Here is a 21,489-nt window from a genome sequence, read left to right on the forward strand (position 1 = left end):
CATAGTATGCACTATGGCGCAACATAGACATCAACTCTGTGTTTGCACATTCCAACCAGACATCAGTTAACGTAAAAGAAACTACTTGCAATTAGCAAGTCTAGGATATTTTAAAGAGGTGACTCCATATTTCTGTTTATCACGTTTGAAAACCCACTGCAGGATCCTTTACTAGTAAGCACCAATAAAAAAAGGTGGAAAAATGTGAACCATCTATTTATAGGTCAACTGTACTGCAGGCATTTGCAATGTAAGCTCCCTTCTGCTGCTCTGCCAAAGATCCCCTAAAGCTTTGATTTGAAGAAATCACCTAATGGAAAGACAAGAGGTAATCCTGCCTTTATAGCATTTAGACAGTAGCCTAGGAGCAGAGGCACAAAAAGGTTTGCTGGCAAATCTGCCATCCTTATCTTGAGTAATTTGAGAACTTTGCAAAATGTAAAACTTTACTAACGATGTATGCCAGAAAATGGCAAACACTCCCTTTTGCAAAATATTCACAGCCAGTCTGAAGAGAAGGGAGGAAAATGACTAGCAAAAATTCTCATTAGTACAAAACTGACTAATAGCCATAGAATTTAATAATTTAGAAACTGTATAAATCTACTGTTGCTTAAATACATCACTTGATACCACTACCATATATATATATATATATATATATATATATTCTATAGGACTATCTATATATGGTTTCAAATCAATTCTCTCCCATATATAAATATACATAAGTACGTGCAGGGGAGAGAATTGATTCCAGAGGATGTCTTCAAACCATGGGCGTGTGTGCATGAGTGTGTGAGCGAGAGAAAATAAACTTATTTAAGGCAATGAACTGGGATTCAGAAAATTTGGGTTGCATTCCTGACTCTGACAAAGACTCACTGTGTGACCTTGGGCAAGTTAATTAATCTCTGCGTTCCTCAGTGCTGAATCTATGAAACAAAGACAATACTATTCCCTTTTTCATACCCCTTGCCTGTCTTGTTTATTTAGAGTGTAAACTCTTTGGGGGTGGGGACTGTCTCTTACTATGTGTTTGTACAGCACTTAGCACAGTAGGGCCCTCATAGTGGCTGGAGCCTCTGAGTGCGTCTGTAATACAAATAATAGTTTTACTGCACAAATTACAGCACAAGGGGGTCTGAGCCTTCCCTCTTTTATTAAAGATACAAAATTAATATACTATTGCAGAATTCAATATTCTGTACTGTTCCATTCTTTTAGATGGCAATTTAAAATAAATTAAAAGTGAGATAGAATCAGTGCTAGCTAAAGTTGATGACATTGTTCACATATCTGTGTTTGTTGAGCTAAAAAAAGGCTCTTATCTCAACTGGAAATCTATTCTAAATCTGATAAAGAAAATCCTAGTTAAGAAGCCTTTGCTTGTTTTATTTTCACTTATCAGGCTTTAATGTAAGGTATATCATAACAAATGAATTTAAACAAAATTAAGTGAGGACAGCTATGCTATCACTAAACATTACTCATTTCATATACGTTAGCTTTTGAAAAGAATACACAGTGATCTCTCAGATACAGGAAGCTGTTACAAAATAAAAACTAGACCATGACAAAAACTAAAGAAAAGCCTTAAAGAATTTTTGTTGAATACAGAGTTCAACAAAAATGTATTCTGTTCACTGTACACACGACACCAATGGGAATAAGAGCCAGTTCAAGTTCTAAGTTACCATTACTTGGGTAATAGTTTCAAGCTGCAAGGCACAGCTGTATAGACCCAGCCAGACAGGCTATCACAGTAATGCTTTGATAGCATGAGGCCCTTAAGTGTCAGGATATAGAAAAGGCAGCAGTTGTTGGCTGTGAAAACAGTCTGATACAAACCAGATGGGGACTTACTTGATGGGCAACACAAAGGAAAACAATTGGCTCATTCAACAAAGTCAGGCCGCTGCCCCAGAGAATTAACAGAAGACAATAACCATCAACCAGAGTTGATACAAACAAGAAACAGCCATGTGGTTATGGCTTAAGGAATTGTTTCTCCTCAGACTAAACATAAAGTTTTGATTTCTAATTCGTATATTCATTAATTTCAGTCTAGTTTACAGGCCCCTCTTCCTCCAAAGTCTTCCGTAAAATTCATTTATAGAACTTCTGCTTTCCAACACCTACTTAAACAGGAAAAAGTTATATGACAATGAAGGAATATATTATTTTAATGTTTCCTGCAGAATGTTAAGACCACAGAACGCTTTGTAAATTTCAGAAAACCATGGCAGATCCACAATGACTAGCTCTGAAATATATAATATTAGTGTGGCAATCTTTAATAATTTTTTTTTAAAATGGACAAAATCCACTAATCACTTGCCAGATAAGTACATACACTCTTATAAAAATGCTTTCCAGTTTTGTGCAGATTTCCTTGACTTTATCTAAAGAGTACCCAGACTGATTATGGTACTGTGTAACAGTCATATCTATTATAAAAAGCTGGTTTTGGAGAAATTTATAATTCTAAAATAAAAATTAACTGGCTATTTCTATAGGTCATAACTCATTAAACTTCACTTTTAGCAACAAGCTTGCAAAATATTATAGTCCAAAATGTTAATTGCTCTTGCAGTTTTATTACAGGAAATATAAAAGTGACATATGCAAAGGTTTTTTGATTACAAATGACTTATTGAGAATGCACAATAAGTCAGACCTGTAAAGACCTCCTGCAAAACTAGACTCAGACTAAAAAGGTCCCCACAATTTTTCCCTACTGCATATTTTAAAGCATTGACCCTGAAGACTCTACCCGGCAGCTATCCTTTGAGTCCAAAATGGTATACTCCTAAGGAAAAATCAACACTGCTACTTAGTCTACCTTAGGGATCACTGATGAGAGATGAGAAGAAGTCTGCCCTGCTCCACAAGTGCTTCCATTCAGTGTTTTCCCCAGGAATTGAAAAGGGGGGGGGAGGGGTGTTCGAATTTACAGGGTGGGGGTCACGGCTGATGAGGGGTGAGACCATGAGGGTGAAGGTGGGCTGTATGACACCATAGTAAAAACTCAAAAATGTTTCATGACCATTTTATTAGATTTAACTCATGTTTTAAAATCATCACACAAATTAAAGTTGGCTACTCAAGCCTTCTATGAAGCACTACATCTACATCCTTCTTGGTTTCTTGTTATAATTTTACACAACTCCGTTAATGAACTTCTTGAATGCAATGCGTTCATTTTGGTGGCTTCTCGTGCGTCTGGTTACTTCCATTCCTTCAGCTGATATGCTCATTAGTTCATTCACATGATCAGGCAGAAGGTGACTCCTTTCAGAACACAAAATTCTATTCAATGATGAAAAAGAACACTCAACTGTAGCTGTTGTGACTGGGAGTAGCAAGAGATGAATTCCTACTTCTTTCATCCCAGGAAACATAGCATAAAGTTCGGGTCGAGCCACTAGTGATGATAAAAAAGAAGTTGAAGTCAAATCTTCATTCATTTGTCGTATGATATCCCACTCTGTGTTCAAATTCTCTATTCTGTCCTGAGCACATGGCAGCCCCATTGCTGGTAGTGCCTCACTCCACTCAATTGTTGGTGTTTTAGAGGACAGGGATCTGTAAAAGCTTCGTAGAGGTTGAGTAGAATATAGAAGTCGCTGTTGTAGATTTTTAAGAATCAAGTCTGTGTACTTTTTCAGTTGATTAACAAACACTTCTTGTCCTCTTCACTTAAGGGTTCAATATAAATGCCTTCATTAGTCAACTTCTTGACTGAAGTCTTTGCTTCTTCCAGTACTTTTTCAATGGATAGCTCTCTGATTGATCCAAATGTAGCTACTGTTGTTGGACAAAGATCTACTACTGTTGTAACAGATACCTGGATGGCATTGTTCAATGACCCAAGTGATTTCGACAGTAGACTTACAAGAGGGAGAATGGCAATAGTCTTCTCTGAACATAGTAGCAAAAGTAATCTACCAGCCTCAATACTTAGATCCATCCCATCTTGGTAGACATTTTCCAAAGCCAGTAATAATGGCTGGAGTTCAGACAACAGCCAAGGATCACTCATGAGAAAGCCAGAGGGTTTCCCCAGGTTGGACTAATTTGAACTTCAGTCCCAGTGTATCTTCTATATTTTCCAAGATATTCAGTCTTTTTGAACTCTTGCTGAAAAAAGAATATAATGAAGACATTAAATGTATAGCTTTTTCTAATGTCTTTTGAAGAGTCTGCACCTCATACTAGTACTAGTTGGAGTAGATGGCCTCTGCAGTGTGTACAGGAGAGATTAGGGTTACACTTTTCTCTGAGAAAAGCTTGTACTCCACCGTCTTCCAGAGAAGTTTGCAGCTCCATCAAATGCACAAGCAGCCATCTGTTTGGGGTCCAACTGACAAGCATTTAACTCTTCTAAGATGTAGGTTGCCACAGATGCAGCCGATGTGTCTTCTATAACTTGAACATCTAGAAATGCATCTACTGGCCTACCACTGACATCAAGATAACATACACGACTTAGTACTTGATGCCCATTTGCATCAGTGCATTCATCAGCCATGTATGCAAATTTTTTGAATGTGGTGAGAGAGTTCTACACTTTTTCAACTGGTGAGTCTTTCACTATTGCACCCTTGCTTCTAGCCAGTCAGCTGAGTTTCTTGCAGAAAGATAGCGAGCGCTTACTGGTCTTGTTCGGAACCAGTGTTCAACTTCAGGATGAACAAGTGACAATGCCCTTAACATTGGCCTCCAGTTTGTAGTGTGTGGTATCTCTTGCTTACATAGAAAGTATGATGCCACAGCCATGTTTGTTTGCACGAACTGTGTTGTGTCTCCAGCATTCTTAACAGCCTCATTAACACTCACCAGTGTTGTTCTTGGTCAGTGGAGACTCAGACTTGAGAGACGCTTTCACATGAGTTCACCTCCCAGGTGGGGGGCGGGGGGCAAGAAGGCACCTTGCTTGTTCCTCCAGCTGTTCACTGTTCACTCTGGCCACTGTTGTTTGTTGTGTCACCATTCGCTCCATCACTCTGTTGCCAATGGCCCTGCGCCGTCACCTGCTGCTGCCACCTGCCACTGTGACCTCTGCGAGTTGGTCTCTTGAGGTTCTACCCAGGTCTCAGTGATTTCAGCTGAGCTCTCAGTGGGGGAGCCTCGCTGCTAGTGCACACTGGGCCGTCTCTTCCACAGAAACACTGTCCCATAGCAGGTCTAAGCACTTAGACCTGATTATCAGTGATTTCAGCAGTAGTGGTCACTTAACAAAACAAAAGACTCTCTATGGAGACTAATCAGCTCTGTCTTTAAACAGTGGAGGGGGCAGGTCAAATAGTACTTGTGACTCAGGCAGACCATCAAGCAAAACACCTGTCCCCACCCTCTCTCTTGATGCCCTCAATCAGCACAGGCTAAGTACAGTTCTACTGCCCTTTATTCATACAATAAGAACAACAACATTTCTTCCCTTCCCCTCCCCCCCAACCGGCATTCAAGTGATTTGTAACCCAATCCCAGCCAAAATCTATCCCTTGGGCAACACAGCTCTGTTTGCTGGATACCTAGGTAGATTAGGTGTGACTGTAAATACAATCTGGTCCTGAAGCCTTTCCCCCCAGCCCCCAGCTTATCACGAGCTCTGAGGGAGAGCTCATTTAGATTTTGCTTACAAATCATAATTTGAAATTATTAGGTTGGCCACCATCACCGAAATGAATGTACTGACTTTGTCATAAAGAACAACAGCTGTATAAGAAAGCTAGTCTATGATCATACTTTTCAAATCTATTATACTTTTTCAGATACACGTATTTTATCATACACTTTATATGCTTTTAAAGTGTGTATTAAGGTTTCAATTTCAATTCAAATTTCCAAACAATCACTAAATTGGCAACACTGCATGTAACAAGTTCACAAAACTGGGGGGGGGGGAGGAGGAGGTGTTGGGGAAATTCAGGGGGGTGTAGGGAAATCCCTGCTTCTATTCCAAACAGACTAATGCAATAAAAAGGCCAGGTTTAAAAGTTGAATTTATGGTCCCCAGGTACCAGCCCAGAGTGCCACAGCTGGGCCACTGGGTGGATTGGGACTAAGTTCATTTTTTCACAAAATATTTAACAAAGAAAAATAGAGTCCTAACACAGAAGCTTGAAGGATGCAATAGTGAATTGTCTTGCCAATTCATTCCCAGTTTTTAATTGTGAGGTAGTTTAGTCTGCAAATGTGATTCTACTTTGCAAAAAAGTGACTAAAATGGCACCTTCTGACTTATTTGATCTTCTCTCTGTACATATTCACATTCAGATCTGCTCACTTGAGTGACAAAAGTAACTTCGTACACCTATCGGCACCACAGAGCCAACATTGCAAAGGAGTAATGAGCTGATTCCATTCTGGCTCATGCATCTTATCAGCATAATGGTAAACTAATTTCCAAAAGCAGGGCAAAATTCTAACAAATCCACATGAAGAAGTGGAGTTGCCACAGCTGTAGCAGAGAGCAAAATCTGGCCTGTAGAATCATTATTATTTGAGACTCAGCTCCAAGGGGTGAGCCTGCAGACCTGACAGTCAGAACGAACGAACGTACGTACGTACATACGTACGTGTGTGTGTGCGTGTGTGTAAGCTAAACAACTTTGATACGGGTCCCTTCAGAATGCCATTTCTACTGAGCCACCCATCAGAACAGAAGAGCACCTCAGAGCTGCTCCTTCTTCCAGCCTTATGTTTAAGAGGGGAGAAAAGAGGAACTGAGAGTTCCTCAAAAACCCACGCCTGATTGCACTGGCAGATCCCCAGGCTGCAAGGCACTGGCTCCAAAGAAATGTCTTCAGACATTCTCGGTGCAGAAAACACCTCTGGCAATGACAGCACCCTCAGGCCCAGCTGGTGAAGTGGGAGCACAGACTGACCCTCTCTGGCATCAAAGGTCCCCAATTCACAGGAAGCTCCTTGAACATACTTGACACCCAGGAAGCCTCATCTTCAGTAGCAAGGGGGGGTTGTGGAGCCTTGTTGTTTGTACATCCCTAGGCCCAGTTCCTAGTACAGGAATAAGCAACATATACTTTTAAGAAGTTAATGGTGTATTTACACAATAACTCAAACTAGTAAATACTTCCCATTTAAAAATTCTGTAATTATGCTTTACATCACAGTGGCCATTATGACCTGTCAAGTAAACAGCACAAACTCAGAGAGACCTACAATTATGGCATTGTGAGTATAAAAGCACAGCTTAAAATAATGGAAATCTGTCAAAAAATACCAAGCTTTTTACTTAAACGTAACATGCCATGGACATCCTGAGTTAGAAACAGAAACTGAAGCTGTCACGCAGCCCTTAAAGTAATGCAACTCCATCTTGTCTGGTAAAATGTACAGTACATAAGATCAGATAACAATATTAGACCCCGATATTATGACCTATCTGTAACAACTTGAGTCAAGATGGAAGTCACCAGGCCAGTCCACATTTTTAACATTAAATTTGAAATGCCTTGATTTTGTGGTCCTGAGTTAGAAATCTAACAGACTCTGTATGACCTTAATATTAATTTTATCTTCTATATACAGTTTATGATTTATTATTTTTTACTTAGTCCACAAGCCTGTCTGATGTCAAAGAATAAAAACTGATAGGATGCCAAAGTAATGCCATACACAAAGGAGAGCCAGAGCCTTTCCCTAGCCAAAGTCTGGAAAATTTGCATGTTACAGAACTGGAAAGCTATTTTGTAACATCCTCAGTAGCTATCTGGCCTGTTCAAAACTATGCAGAAGAGCTGCTGCAGATTTAAAGCAATACACCATGATTAAAGATTAAAAAACAAAAACAGAACAGTGCCATAAGTGACAACAGATTATTGTCTATTAGCTTTTTCATATGAACTCCTAATTATTTTCTTCTAAATGACAGAATTCATAAGTAACAGAACATAGTAGTGGACAAAGCTTCAGAGTTTAAGCCCTCTTCACCACTTAATATAATATTTTCTACTTGTTAATGAGTACAGAAAAGGGCAGTTTTGACCTAATATGTGTTTGAGATGAAAATTATTTTCTTATAATGTGCTTTCAAAATTCCAATCTTGTTGAAGAGAAAAAATGCATAATCAGTTTTTGCACATGCATGCATGATCAGACATTGCTACAAAATTTAATCCTATTTGTACATCGGGAAACAAGCAACAGCTCACACATGCCTGCTACACTCTTTAGCTATCAGTTCTTATACTATTTTTAGGGAGAAGGAAGAGTTGGCAAACTATTTTATTGACAACACCAGAAATTGCCAATGGACAGAGCTACAGTCTGAATTATAACAGTTCCCTTATCCCTTAACTTGAAAGATATCCTGGATAACATTCACTTTACATTTACCTTACATGAAAATTTACCAGGAGCAGAGAGTTTTGAGAAACGTGAAAACGGGAGCAGGAAAAAGACGTAAGTGTTTTTGCATATGAGTTAGTCTTTGTAACAATTTGTAGCGATGGTCTGGTGCATTCGACATTCAAACGTCAAATCTGCTACAGAAAACCTAAGCTCCGCACACAGCATGAAATGGGAATGCTGCCTAGTCTCAGGGAAGCGAGGCCAATAAATAAATAAATCCACAGATAAAACACTAACTGCAGTGTATGGGCACAGCAAGGACATCTTTAAGTTTAGCCATTTTACAACAGAATACCCTGGCACAGGTATGTTCAAATATGTCTATGAAGCCAACTGTTCAAATACATGTCCCAGTCGGCTAGTTTTAGTCTTTCTAGTTATGTCAGAGCTGTGTACCAACTACCACCAGTGCAGGGACTGAACCTTGTCACCAAGAAGTTTTTTAAAAAGCCAGTTATGTTCAATGGGTTAGGGAGGCATAATATGTAAATATACTTCCCCCACCGTAAAAGTAAATATTATAGGTTTTAACTGCAAAGGCAGCCAGAATGCAGCTGTCCCCCATCATTCAGGTTATGCTACCTGTATCAACATACCTGGTCACCCCACTTCTATCCCACCAACCCCTCTCACAGCCAGCTGGACTCCTTTACAGTTTTCATTTTGATTTGGGAGTTGTTTGGGGGCTGCCTTAAGTAGAGTAAAGCTAAAAGATACCCAGCTTTCTCTCTCTAGGGACAGCCACAGATGCACTGGAGAGGAAAGCAGAAGTAGCTCATGTCACTGCTAGACACTGGAGTTTCTCTAGCCGCTGAACTATAAAGAGCGAACTCTACTTTCCCGCACAACCCAAAACAAACAATGAACACATGCAAAATAGCAAAAATAAGGTTTTCCCCACCGTTTTCTCTTATCACACTACCATGAACCATCTCTTCATATCTGAAGGTTTGCAAGCTCTTGAGGGCTGTGTGTGTGTGTCTGTACACACACAATGTACACATTGGGGCCTTTCGGTACTATTCCAATATAAATGTTTGTTTCTAAATAATAATCTTCCCTAAAACTTGATTTTAAACTAGTTTTGAATACTCTCATAGCAATAAGTCAAGCGAGGACACGCACTCTGTAGAATGCTGATGCACATCTCATTTGGACAACTTTGTGCCTCACAAGACATGCACAGCGTGTGCCAAGAACCTATTAACGCACACCCTCTTGTAGCTAACTGGTATACCAATCAAGAGTCTCAAATTACTTTTCATTCTACCTTTTTTAGTAACCCAAAGGAATAGTGACATGGTTAAATGAGAATCCAGCCCTATGAGTGTAATGCCCTGCCATTATAAGGGGGCTTTAAAATTGGTGTAAAGGTCAGAATGGTGTAAAGAAACCTTAGTATAAATGAGACTTAAGCCCAGAAGGGACCATTATGATCCTCTAGCCTGACCTTTTGAGTAACACAGGCCAAACAACAGTTAAGGGCAGTTTATTTTATTTGATGCATGTCAAGTCTCTTTCACAAAACCATGGGCACAGAGCTGGAAGCGATATTGTGAGAAAGTTCTTCTCTGTAGGGAAAAGTAACTGGAAACAACTCTCAGGCTGATGTAAGCATTAAATACATGGGGAGTCTCTGTCCAGTAAGTGGCTTGCCCAAGCCAATTAATTTTTTGTGTCCCCCATTTATGTAAGCGATGTATGCATGAAAGGGGAAAGCAGGTCAGCCACTCCAGCTTGCTACCATCTGCTTTTATTCAGAATTACTCAGGATCAGTGCCAGTGGGATCAGTGCCCATCTAGGGTTTTGTGTTTTGTCCCCCCCCCCCCTTTACAATGAAGGCAACAGCAATTACTGTAAGTTTCCAAAAGTGATGCAAATCACAACAACAACACAAAACTGCTTTAGTCAGATCCTAGCATATTTAAGAATCCCACATACGCTGTGTGAAAGATGATTTTGGCAAACAAATTTTGGACTGACTAGAGGGGAGTGAGGTTAGTATCCAGAAGACCCAAGAGTTTATCTGGCATTCACTGTGGGGCCAAGAACCTGCAGGATCAAGTCCCACCTGTGGTGCACAAATGCCTTTGTGGGTCATCCAACACTTACTCAAAGTACAAGGAGCTCAAAAGTTCTGCAGGCAGAGAGCCACTTGGGGTACTCAAACTCTCAAAGAGGGATGAGCTGAGGTTCAAAAAGAAGCAGAGTAAAATTCCATCTGGACCGCTCAACTCCTCTGGAGGTGAAGAGGAGACAGGTGGAAGGAGAAGATAAAAGTAAGGTATCATTGATCCAAGTAGAAATAAGCCCCTTAAAAATGGCTCCCCCAAAATAAATAAAAATTGTCTTATGAGTATGTATGGTAACCTTAATTACACATTTGGAACTTGCTCCAAGTTCCTAGGGACAGGGATTTGCTTGCTCTGTTGCCTCATGTGCACAGTGCCTGGTAGGACAAGGAGTGCCAGAGGGAGCAATAATACTACTTTGTTCTTATCCAGAACCTTCCAACTAAATATATCAAAGCACGTAAGTGCAGTGAGATGTAGACAACTATTCACTTAATTAGAATCCTGCTTGGAAGTTCCCTGACCCATGCACATTTAGGGACATAAACTACAACAAAAGTGGAAGACTGTCCAAAATAAGTGTTCTCAGATTGCAGCTGTGCATTCTTTAACCATCCCAATAATCTATGTTTGTACTGGAGTCTCTCTTCTGGATACATAGGGCTTAAGAAAAAATACCAGGAAAACAGACTGAGGCAGAGAAGTCTCTGAGTATAAGAAATGAAGCAGAGCTGTTGTGAGAACTATCTAATCCTTAAGAAATTTGGTAAATGAAGGGTCAACCAAACGGGCATAGAAATGTGCTACCTGAAGTTACTTTAAATGAAAAACCTACCTTACTAGGGAAAAAATAAAAGAGATACATGCACAGCCCCATACTGTTTGAAAATACATGCCAGAAAAATATATGCCCAGGAAGTATGGGAAAGAGGTTGTGGGGGGTTGCTGTCAGTATTTATGATTTATTTGTCCCGGCTCCCATAGCAATGGCTTGCAAAATGCCAGGAATCATCCATAACACTCACCCCAGTATTTTAAGAAAAAGCCTTTTCAATATCATTACACTGTAGTTTATGATGTGAGATACTGTGATGTTACAAAAGCTCCTTCTCCGACCCCTTTTAAAGACACTTCCAGTTTGTCCCGTAGATATTAAAATTATTTCTGAGGTTCTTGGGGCAGCAGTATGAACTAAGTGTTGTGCTAACAACATATCAGTTATGGTTGAGAGGACACTGGCCCTGACTGTTTTAAAGGACCTATACTGTTTTAAAGCACTTTTATGTTTTCTAAGAATATCACCCTGAGCTGACAGTTCTTTATGCTTGTTTTTTCAGCAGGGACAATTTTTGGAAAGTTTGGTCAATTTTTGGCTGATTTTGAACAATCAAAACATGTGCAGGTAGGGGAATGTAGGGCTGCATGTTCTTTTATTGCTCATATTTTTTCAGATGCTTCCTTTGCATTTGAATAAGTGGGTTTTTTTTTAAAAAAAATTCAATATTGGATGAGTTGGAATTCATTTTTAAAAATATTCAGATTTCCTAAAACATCAAAATTATTATACAAGGTGTCACACAAGGGCTATTTGCCCACAGTAGTAGTGGGACTCCCTAGGATGGGAACCCAAATGACCTCACATGCTCCTTGCAGTCACTGGCAGTGCCTGCTGCTTAATCTCCTGTGGGAGGGGGATGACAGTTGGTGGGAGCATCTTTCCCAAGCTGGGGCCCAAAGGAGGGACCTACAAAGCCTTACCTGCCCACTGCAGTCATTGCTGCTCATCCTTTTCCCTCCTACTTCCTATCAGCAGAATACATATCAGTGTGTATTTCAGTTATTCCACATTCAAATTAATATGTGAGGGAGCACAAGTTATTCTCATGCCTGAAAAGTAAGCCAAGCAACTGAATGGAATAAAACAATGTTAATGCCACGCTCTGACTGACATTTTAAATGTACAAAAGTCAGGAAATTCAAAGTTATTGTTCCCAAAGCAACTGTAACTCAACCACATAGTAACTTTTATGCTTTTACACCACCTAATGTTAAACAAATGACTACCCGTGGGCAAAGGCACAGAGTTTTATTATAGTTGCTTTGGGAATCAGCTTTGTGTTTCCTGACTTATGTACATTTAAAATCTCTACCATAATATGTGTTCTGTGAAGGAGATCTCAAGTTGGAGAAATATTAGCTATATATTGCTGATCAGCATCCTGATATCACTGTGATGGGCACAGTATAAGAACTTAAATAAAACAGAGTGGAGCAGGGATAACAAGAAAAATTATGTGAAGTTCTACTCAAAATAAATTTGGCTACAACTGCCTTAATTATAGCTAGTCAATGTCATGACTTCAACTTCCAGTGTTGTGTCTCAGCAAATAGTCACCAGAGAACCAGAAACTGAAAATGTGGTGTGGGTTATTGAACTATTCTGATAGCCCATGTTGTCAGGTAGAAATAAAAGTTTTCTTAGTCTTACTTCTACAGCATGAAAGAACAACCCTGTCCTGCTTCATTGGACTGTTTTTCAGGGTGACTACAGAACTCTTTAGTGAAAGTCTCCAGTGAAATCCAGCCCAAAAAAGAAAGAGCAGGACATTAAAAGAAAATCTGAACTTTCAGAGAAATAGTTGTACAGAGTTTGACCAAAGCAGTTCCAGATCCAAGGAAAATAAAAAAGGAATAATTCTAGCCTTTATCCTAATCTCCCTTCCTACTAATTTATGTTAGGGATTTGCCACATACCGCAGTAGTTCTTGGAAAAACTAACTCAGAGGAATTTCTGGCTAATGAAAAGATGACAGTAAAGTAACAAAACTAAGTTACATTCATCAAAGTCAATACAGAAATAAATTTTGTGAAATAATATGAAATTCAAGCCTGAGGAAAGAAAGATCCCATATTCATTGTGGAACAGGGGTTACGTAAGCAAATCATAGACTGTCTTGAGGGCCACTTGTCCTCCCCTTCAACACTGCACAGACCACCTATTCCCATTTAAAAGTGCATAACATCCATGTGGCAATCACAGCAATTACATACTTTCCCAATATTATTTTTCCATGTATTTACAGTGATGAATACAATTTACTAGCTGGAAATAGGGAGGAGGAGGAGTTACCACCATGCGAAAAGTCCTCCACCGACCACCAAAACGCGGTTTGTGGGCCACATTTTGAGAACTTCTGCTATAGAAAATGTTTAAAATGCTGATGCATCTAATTCTTGTTCTTCAGCTATAAGTGATAAAGATTAAAATAATTACATCCAAGCATGACACCTGTTCCTGAATTGAATTCAATTTAAGAATTCAGGGTTCTGTTAAAGGAAGTCTTAAATATTCTTATATTCTGGAAGTAATTGTTGTGGCTTGTGAAAATACATATTAACATATTACATTTATGGAAACATCTGTAGATAATGATAGAAAGATTAACGGATATATATAAACCGTGTGTATTTTTTCAACCACTGTCTCCATAATGTCTAGAGAACATACATATTTCAAATTAATGATACATTCAAGTTTTATTTTCAGCTATAACTTCCAGGAGGCATTATTCTTTCAGACTTGACTTTGTAGCTTTGTAATAGCCCTATTGAACTTCAACTTTCATTAGAAGAAACCTATCAATTTTTACATAGTTTCTCTAGCTAAAGAAAACACATGCTCCATGTGGACTGCAAAAGATTTTTAAACAAAAGAAGGCTGTATTAGAAATACATTATAGAAATCCAAAGAAGAATCAAATCTCTCATGTGTCTGTCTATTAAATAAAACAAAAAGCTTTTCATGAACAAATTTAAGTCCCAACTGTTTTCTTTCTTCTCCCCAGCCAACCTCAGCTACTTCAGGGCTATGATTTTCCTGAGTTCTGCTAAAAACCCACCCACTCTTCCTAGAAGGTATACAAAAATAACTGCAACTGCAATGTTCCTATATGTTTATGCAAAAAATCATTGTTCCTCCTAATTCTGGCAAAGGCATTCACTTAACGCTGACATTTAATAAGCAGGATGTGTTCACCTATAAAGTAGCAGCTGTGCTTGGTTTTTAAATGCTGTATTTATTTAAACCCATATATGTTTATAGCTTTCCAAGTCTTCATTTCCGCTTTCCAAAGATTTGCGCCAATTTGGATCCTTTGTACATAACTTCTGCATTGAATACGATGGTTCGGTACAATAAAGCTGATCTTGACAAAGCTTCGGCTTTAAGGTGACAAACAGTTTAAGTTTGTAAGCCCTTTTGATTTTTATTGGATTATTAAATATGCATATGCATACAGAATAATATTTAAATTATACTGGTGAATAACTTTTTTTCTTCCTAAAGAAAACTGACTTCTGCCATCTTGTGGTCAAACGTACATACAGGAACCCAGATATACTTGGTGCGGGGGCATGCCCTTTGTTCTGTCCAACTCTATCTATCTATCCATATAAAGATTTCACAGAGCAAAATATTTTATTTTGAATTTTAAAAGAAAAAATTAGGACTTTAAAAATTGTATTTCCCGTTTCCAGCCTTCATCAACTTCCTGGGGGAAAGCAAGGGCTGAGGATGCTACTTCACTAATATTTGGAGCAGACGCAGAAACACAAAAAACACCATGACACAGTGTGTGTGTTAACAGAAGTGTCCCTTCCTTCTGCTCCCTCACCTAAGGACTCAATTTGAAGAGACTCCTACCACTGCTAGAGGAGCAATGGGCCTGTTGTCTGATTTGGGGACATGAGAGCAGAAAGAACAGATGGCTGTGGTTGCAGGGAGGAGCTTGGAGAAGAAACGATGCCACACAACTCCCCTCCTCCATTTTTATGTGCTCATCCATAACTTACTGCAAAATTCACATTCTGAGACTCTCACATTGAGACTTTCCATTTGGTCTCTGGTCAAAAGGTGATTTTTTTATTTTTTTTTTTTAAGTGTGAGCAAAATCCTTAAGACATTTTGAGTTTTGTGAAAATTTAGGAAAAATACACTAGCTGTACCTTCCTCTCTAGATTCAAAATGGGTTTTACTCCTTTAGTTTTCCTGCATTTTTTAAATGGAAAGGGCTAAAAAAGTCCACAGCTTTAAGGTCGAATGTGTGCTTAAACCTCCAATGCATACTTTGCTAAATGTACACTTAGGACAGAATGCTCACATGCACAGCACACTTCTCAAAAGCACAAAACACACAGATTTGATGAGCTTTCCTATCGTGTATGCACAGTAGCAGTGTTTTAGATCATTCATCACTATTTTTTTAAGCCCACTGTGATGGATTTAACCCCCAACGAGTATGATGAGATTAATTGTAGGCATAGGGCTCTTCAAAGAGGATGATTTACAGAAGCAGTTTCAAACTTCTGTAAATAAATTATTGAGGCAAATAGCTTAGTAAGTTGCATAACTTGATTACACATTTGTAAATATTAAATGCAAAAGGTATTTGTTAATACAAGGTTGAGATTTCAGTTAAAATTTTAAAAATAACGAATGCAGAAATTAAGGTACCTATAGCTACGTTAACTTCAGACATATTGCACATAAGAATATTTTCAATCACTATTCTTCCCATTATTATTATAATTGCTACGTGTCTTAATTAACATTGCTACAGCGAAGTTAAATTTAAAAGAAATCAACATGAATGCCAAATTTAACTGTGAGCCCTTAAAACTTGCATGTACAAAAGTGGTTGCATTTAAGTTTTGATTTTGCCTTATTTTTAGGTCTAATCCAGTTATAAAACACATTTAATTATTTATCTCAGTAAAAATAGAGCAATAATCTGCCCAGATCATGTTAGCTAAATATCAAGTTGACCCATAGTATATCTGAAATACAATCTACATAATACTTTTATAAATCATAATCAAAATGATCTCTTATATAGCACATTTATCCACAGATGATATAGCACTTTATATTGGGAAAGAATCATTCTATATTATATACTAGCTAGCACCCTATCTCAGAACAGGCATAACTGGTACTGCTCTGTTCTCATCTTCCCCTGACCTTAACTTTGCTTCATCCTCTCTTGAGGAACAGCATATGCTCTGCTGCTATAACAACATTTTTGGTGGAGACTGGGACTAACACAGGTCAGTAAACTAAAATCATTTGTATATTGTAAAGCGATTGGCTAAGAAACATTAAAGTAAGAAATAAATATTTGATCCAAAGAGTTCTGATCATTAATCTATAGAGTGATTCCAACAATACCTTGCTCATCCAAATTGGATCAGTACCGTTTACGCAGACACCTATATAGGTATATAGACACCTGGATACTGTTTGGACTCAGTTGTGATAAAAATAGGTATCAAATATAGAAATTTACAGTAAAAGTGTATGAAGAACAAAACAGAGTGGTAGAGTTCAGTGCCTGTACTTTAATATCAAAATAGATGCTTAAAGACATGGATTTACCTTGCTGCTGTGTTACTTCAGATTTATTTCTCACATGAATGACTCGGGATCTTACTGGTTCAACCTGCACAACCTTTTGGCTCTGCTTCTGTATATCAGTTATTAAAATCATGTTATAATTCTGGGTTTTTTCTTAAATACAGTAAAAACAAATGCAGTATTAAGAACCATTTACTTAGCGCTCAGAATTGTTAAAAGATTCATACGTTCTTGGTCTCCATTTCAATTTTAAAAGAATTCAATCCTAATTTGCCTTTTGTAACCATTTATTTTCTTTGACAACAAACAGCATGGCAAGCTATTCTCTGATGTGATTCCCATGTAGTCAGTAGAGATGAGCAGGCACCATTTACAGCTGAAGACATGGGGGCCCTCAATTTTTAATCAAAGGACATGACAGCAACAACTTGTCAGGGGCTCCCTTATCTCATTCCTCTGCAACCAAGAACTTCCTCTTTCTCCTGTTTACAGGAATGGAAGGGTCTTGGAGAAAAAAATTCAGCTGCTTCCTCTAAATTGAAAGCCCTGTATAGAGTGAAGTAGTCTTTAAGACCACTTCCTGGAATCCTCCTCAAGGCCCATCTCTGCCATAACACTTACATAAATCAGTTAATGGCTAGGCTAAAGGACAGACAGATCAGCATAGTTCACTCTTATAGCAAAAAATGCAATGTATATACAAAGTTACATCACCTCTACCAATGCTCTTCATATGTTGTTTGTCTACTGTAAGTTTTTTGGGGCAGGGACAGGGACTGTGGCAAAGAGCCACCCTGTTAGATAGACTGCCCATAAGAAATGCAGAGAACAGGGGGAAGTAGATTGTAGAGAGACATGAAGACATACAGAGTTTAAGGATTATCTGAGTAAAATGCTAAATCCAGTTTATCAATTACACTGTTCATGTAACAGTTAAATAAAAGCATTCACTGAGACTTCCGGGGGCCATGTCTCCATATGTATATGGGGCCCAATTCTGCTTGGGGCCTTTGGATGCTACTGCACTATAACTTGCAAAAATAAAAATAGAATTTCCTGGATTTTGGCTGTAGCTCAGGCTCATACACTTTAGTCAGCAGAGAGTCTCTCCAGAGGACACGGAGGAAAAGCAGTAGTGATATCTTGCCCCCAAGGCTACAAGAAGGAAAGGTAAGGAGTAACTGGTTCTTGTAAAATCCCTGCTTTATTGCTTAGAGCTAAGACATCCACTTCAGGTGGACCCCCACAGGTATTCTTTGCTAAGTGCTCAATGTCATACAATATTCAAGGTTAGTCCCTGTCCCTTGAGAAACCCATTTGCAGTGACTGATGAGCCCAGAGAAGGAACACTTACTGGAGCCAACTAATTAGTACAAGCTCTAAGATACTATCTACCTATCTTAGGTATCCATCACCTTATCTGAGTGCTAGGCTACCACAGGTTTAGCATAGGGTGGGCCAACATATCACTGCAGGAGGATGAGGTCTCGTTGGCTGACCTGTGGTCTAGAAGAGTCTCCTGCACTGTACTTTTGCCTGCCACATCAATTTAACAGGTAAATATTCCTCCTGCACGTGCTCTTTTTATCTAGCTGCTTTGAATGGCAACAGAGTTCCTAACCATTTACAAGCAATGCACAAATGCTATGCATATTTTACCTTTGGAAGATCTTCTGATAGAGATGTTAGTCTGTCATTTGCTTGTGCTGTTTGAGGAGCAGGGTTTAAGAGTGGCTGAGACTCCAATTCAGCCATGCTCATTGGACCATGACTAACATCTGCAGCATCTCCAAGAAGTTCTGTTGAGATTATAAAACATATACAAACATTAATGGGGAAAAAGAATCTCTGGTAAATCCAAATTAGAGCCACAGTCTCCCAACTACCCCATGTTTGTATCTAGGCTCATCAATGGGACATTCCATAATGAAGTGAATGATTCTCTCTCTACTCACTCATGTTTTCAACAGAACTCAGATTAACAAGCCATTTCTTTGTGTATGTACCAAAATCATTGCTCTCTGTACAGTGTTGTGGGGTAGTAAGGGTTTTTTTAAGTTGTTCAAGGTGAGGTTTTTTTTAACTGGCATTTAGAGCCCCCCAGGCTTTCCATCAGTGTAAAATAATTTTAAAGCTGTTAACATTTTAGGCAGAAACTATTTAACAATATCCTTTTAATTTTCCTTGCTGAAAGGAGAAAGAAAAAATCTCAATGGAAGTGAGGGAAACAGTTTTATGATCTGTAGATTTCTAACATGGGTAGACCTTAATGGTGGTTCCTGAGTGGCTACAGTTCATCATGTCACTATGTACTTAATGAGCTTTATTCCTCTTAATGGAAAGAGAGATTGGAAAGGCTTCTTCATTAAAGTGTTTCATTTTTACTGTGTGAATGAACAGAAACCTAAGAACAGTAATTGAAAAAAAAAAAAGTAATTTGCTATATAATCCATACAGTTTATCACAGTTGTACAGCCTGTATGTACATGAAACATCTTTATTAAAAGTATGCTTACAGTTCATGAACTAACTTTGTAGACCACAGTTATCTCACCAAAACTAAAACACTAGTCTGAAACCTAATTAGTGTAAAATATTATGCTTGGGCTGAGATTTTGTATGACATATTTCAGCCTGTGGCTAATTTTTATAGCCAAATTCTTAAGCACTGAATACAGAGATATATAATGGAAATGCTGATAGACCTTTAATTATATTATGGTGAGTCAAGTAGGCAACACTATAATTTCTAAACTCTTGGAATAGACATCAAGTTTTATTATACAAATAAAATCAGGTCACAAGACTGAAGATACATTTATTTCAGATATATCAACAACAAGCAAGTGACTCATTTTGATGTACAAGTTGAATACCTATTGTAAGAGGATATGATTGACAATTCACATCTTTCAATATGAACATGTAGAGTTATGCCTGGAAATTTTTGACCCTTTATAGCCAGGTGATGTAATGGTTATTTAGTTTTACTGTTAAATATAACTCTTGTAGACTATACCATAGGCACTGAGATTGCAAGAAAAATGGCACTTAACCCTAGCTGTTGACAGACTAATGGATGGATCCACTCACACAACACATTAGGTATACTGAGGAATTAGCTGAAAAGTGGCAACAATTCAAAGGTGATTATCAATAGTTTCATTTTTTCCTGGAAGAGATTATTTTAAATTGAACAGTTTCTGTGCTGTCTTTGGTTGAACTGCCAAAGCTATTAGGAAACAAGATCTTTTGTTCCTCCTTAGTACTAAAATACTGTTTAAGTCAGAAGTAGGCCCCAGCTTTCCTACAAGGTTGTTTTCTTAGAAATGCTCTCTGAATAGCTTTGCTCAAAGTTCAGTGGCTGTCAAAATGCAAACAGAAAGTTACAATGTATTAAAGAAAGGGATGTAAAAATAATACTGGAAATATTATCTAAAACAATAGTACATCCCCATCTGGAATGGTATCCACTTTAATCAAAAATGACATAGCAGAAATAGAAGGGATTCAGAGACAGACAACAAAATGGCTGCCTTAAGGGATCAATTTATCCTAGAGAACATCAATTCAAGTCTGTTCCAAGTCACCAGTGACCAAAAGCTCTTAGCTGATAGTGATTACATGAAATGTGTGAATTGAGTTGGCATCTCTGTCCATTTCCTACTGGACAAATGTCCACAATACAAAGTCACTATCCCAAAAGGCAACAGTTGCTCCTCTCCTGACAGTCTCATTGGAGGTGTCAAAGTTTAAATCAACATGTAAACTGAATTACCTTCTCATCTCTAGAGTTACTGGTCTTGTCTACACCCAAGCTTGCACTAGTATAACCACTGATTTAGCTGAATCCGTGCAAGTTTTTGTGTAGACACTCTTATTTTGGTTTCAGAATTGTTTGTCAGTTTAGCCTAATCTGGTTTTAAGCCAAACCAAAATAAACCAGACTTGACTGAAATAGGAATGTCTATGCGCAAACTTGCCCCAGTTTAAATCCATTTAATAAAATGCACCTTTAGTTAAACCTATGCAAGCTTAAGTAGAAGGAGATGCAGAAGGATGGGCCAGTGGCTAGGGTGCTGGTTTGGGACTACAGAGACTTGGGCTCAATTCCCAGCTCTGCCACACTTCCTGCATGACCTTGGACAAGCCACTTGGTCTCTGATCCTCAGCACCACATCTGCAAAACATATGGGAATGACAGAACAGTGCTATCTCACAGGAATGTTTGCGGATACAATACATTAAAGACTGCAAAGTGATCAGGTACTATGGTGATGGGGGCTACACAAGTATCAGAAAGAGAGAGGGGGCAAGCAGCATGTAAAAGCTTGCACTGTCAGTACTATACCTGTTTTAAGGGCGTAAGCTTCAAGGACTGTTTGTTAATCTAGCATTTATGGTAACTAAATTCACCCTTAAAGAACAGAAGACACATGACAGCTAGGTTTTGTGTAAAGTAAAGGGCTATTTAGCACTATTCTATTTAATACTGTATAATCCTTTAGTGAATGCCACATGTTACCAACAAGATTGAAGATGCTGCTTTAGACATGCCAAAGCATTCAAACTCCACCCAGCGAAGCTGGGAAAGACACAATCCAGACTGAAGTAAAGAGAGGTGC

General features: G+C 38.5%; 1 protein-coding gene across 3 annotated transcripts in view; it reads right to left on the minus strand.

Annotated features, from left to right (window-relative positions):
* KIAA0586 overlaps positions 1-21,489 on the minus strand; it is a 134,257-nt gene that overhangs the window by 16,436 nt on the left and 96,332 nt on the right. For all 3 annotated transcript variants that reach the window (XM_084630195.1, XM_084630194.1, XM_084630193.1), the window contains exons 30-31: positions 18,524-18,663; positions 16,886-16,973 (exon numbers count right to left, since the gene is read on the minus strand). In XM_084630195.1, the coding sequence (XP_084486321.1) occupies positions 16,886-16,973; positions 18,524-18,663 (228 nt within the window). The remainder of the gene's footprint in view (positions 1-16,885; positions 16,974-18,523; positions 18,664-21,489) is intronic.

The sequence above is a fragment of the Lepidochelys olivacea genome (assembly GCF_965140295.1).
Source record: "Lepidochelys olivacea isolate rLepOli2 genome assembly, chromosome: 6".
Taxonomy (NCBI): Eukaryota; Metazoa; Chordata; order Testudines; family Cheloniidae; genus Lepidochelys; species Lepidochelys olivacea.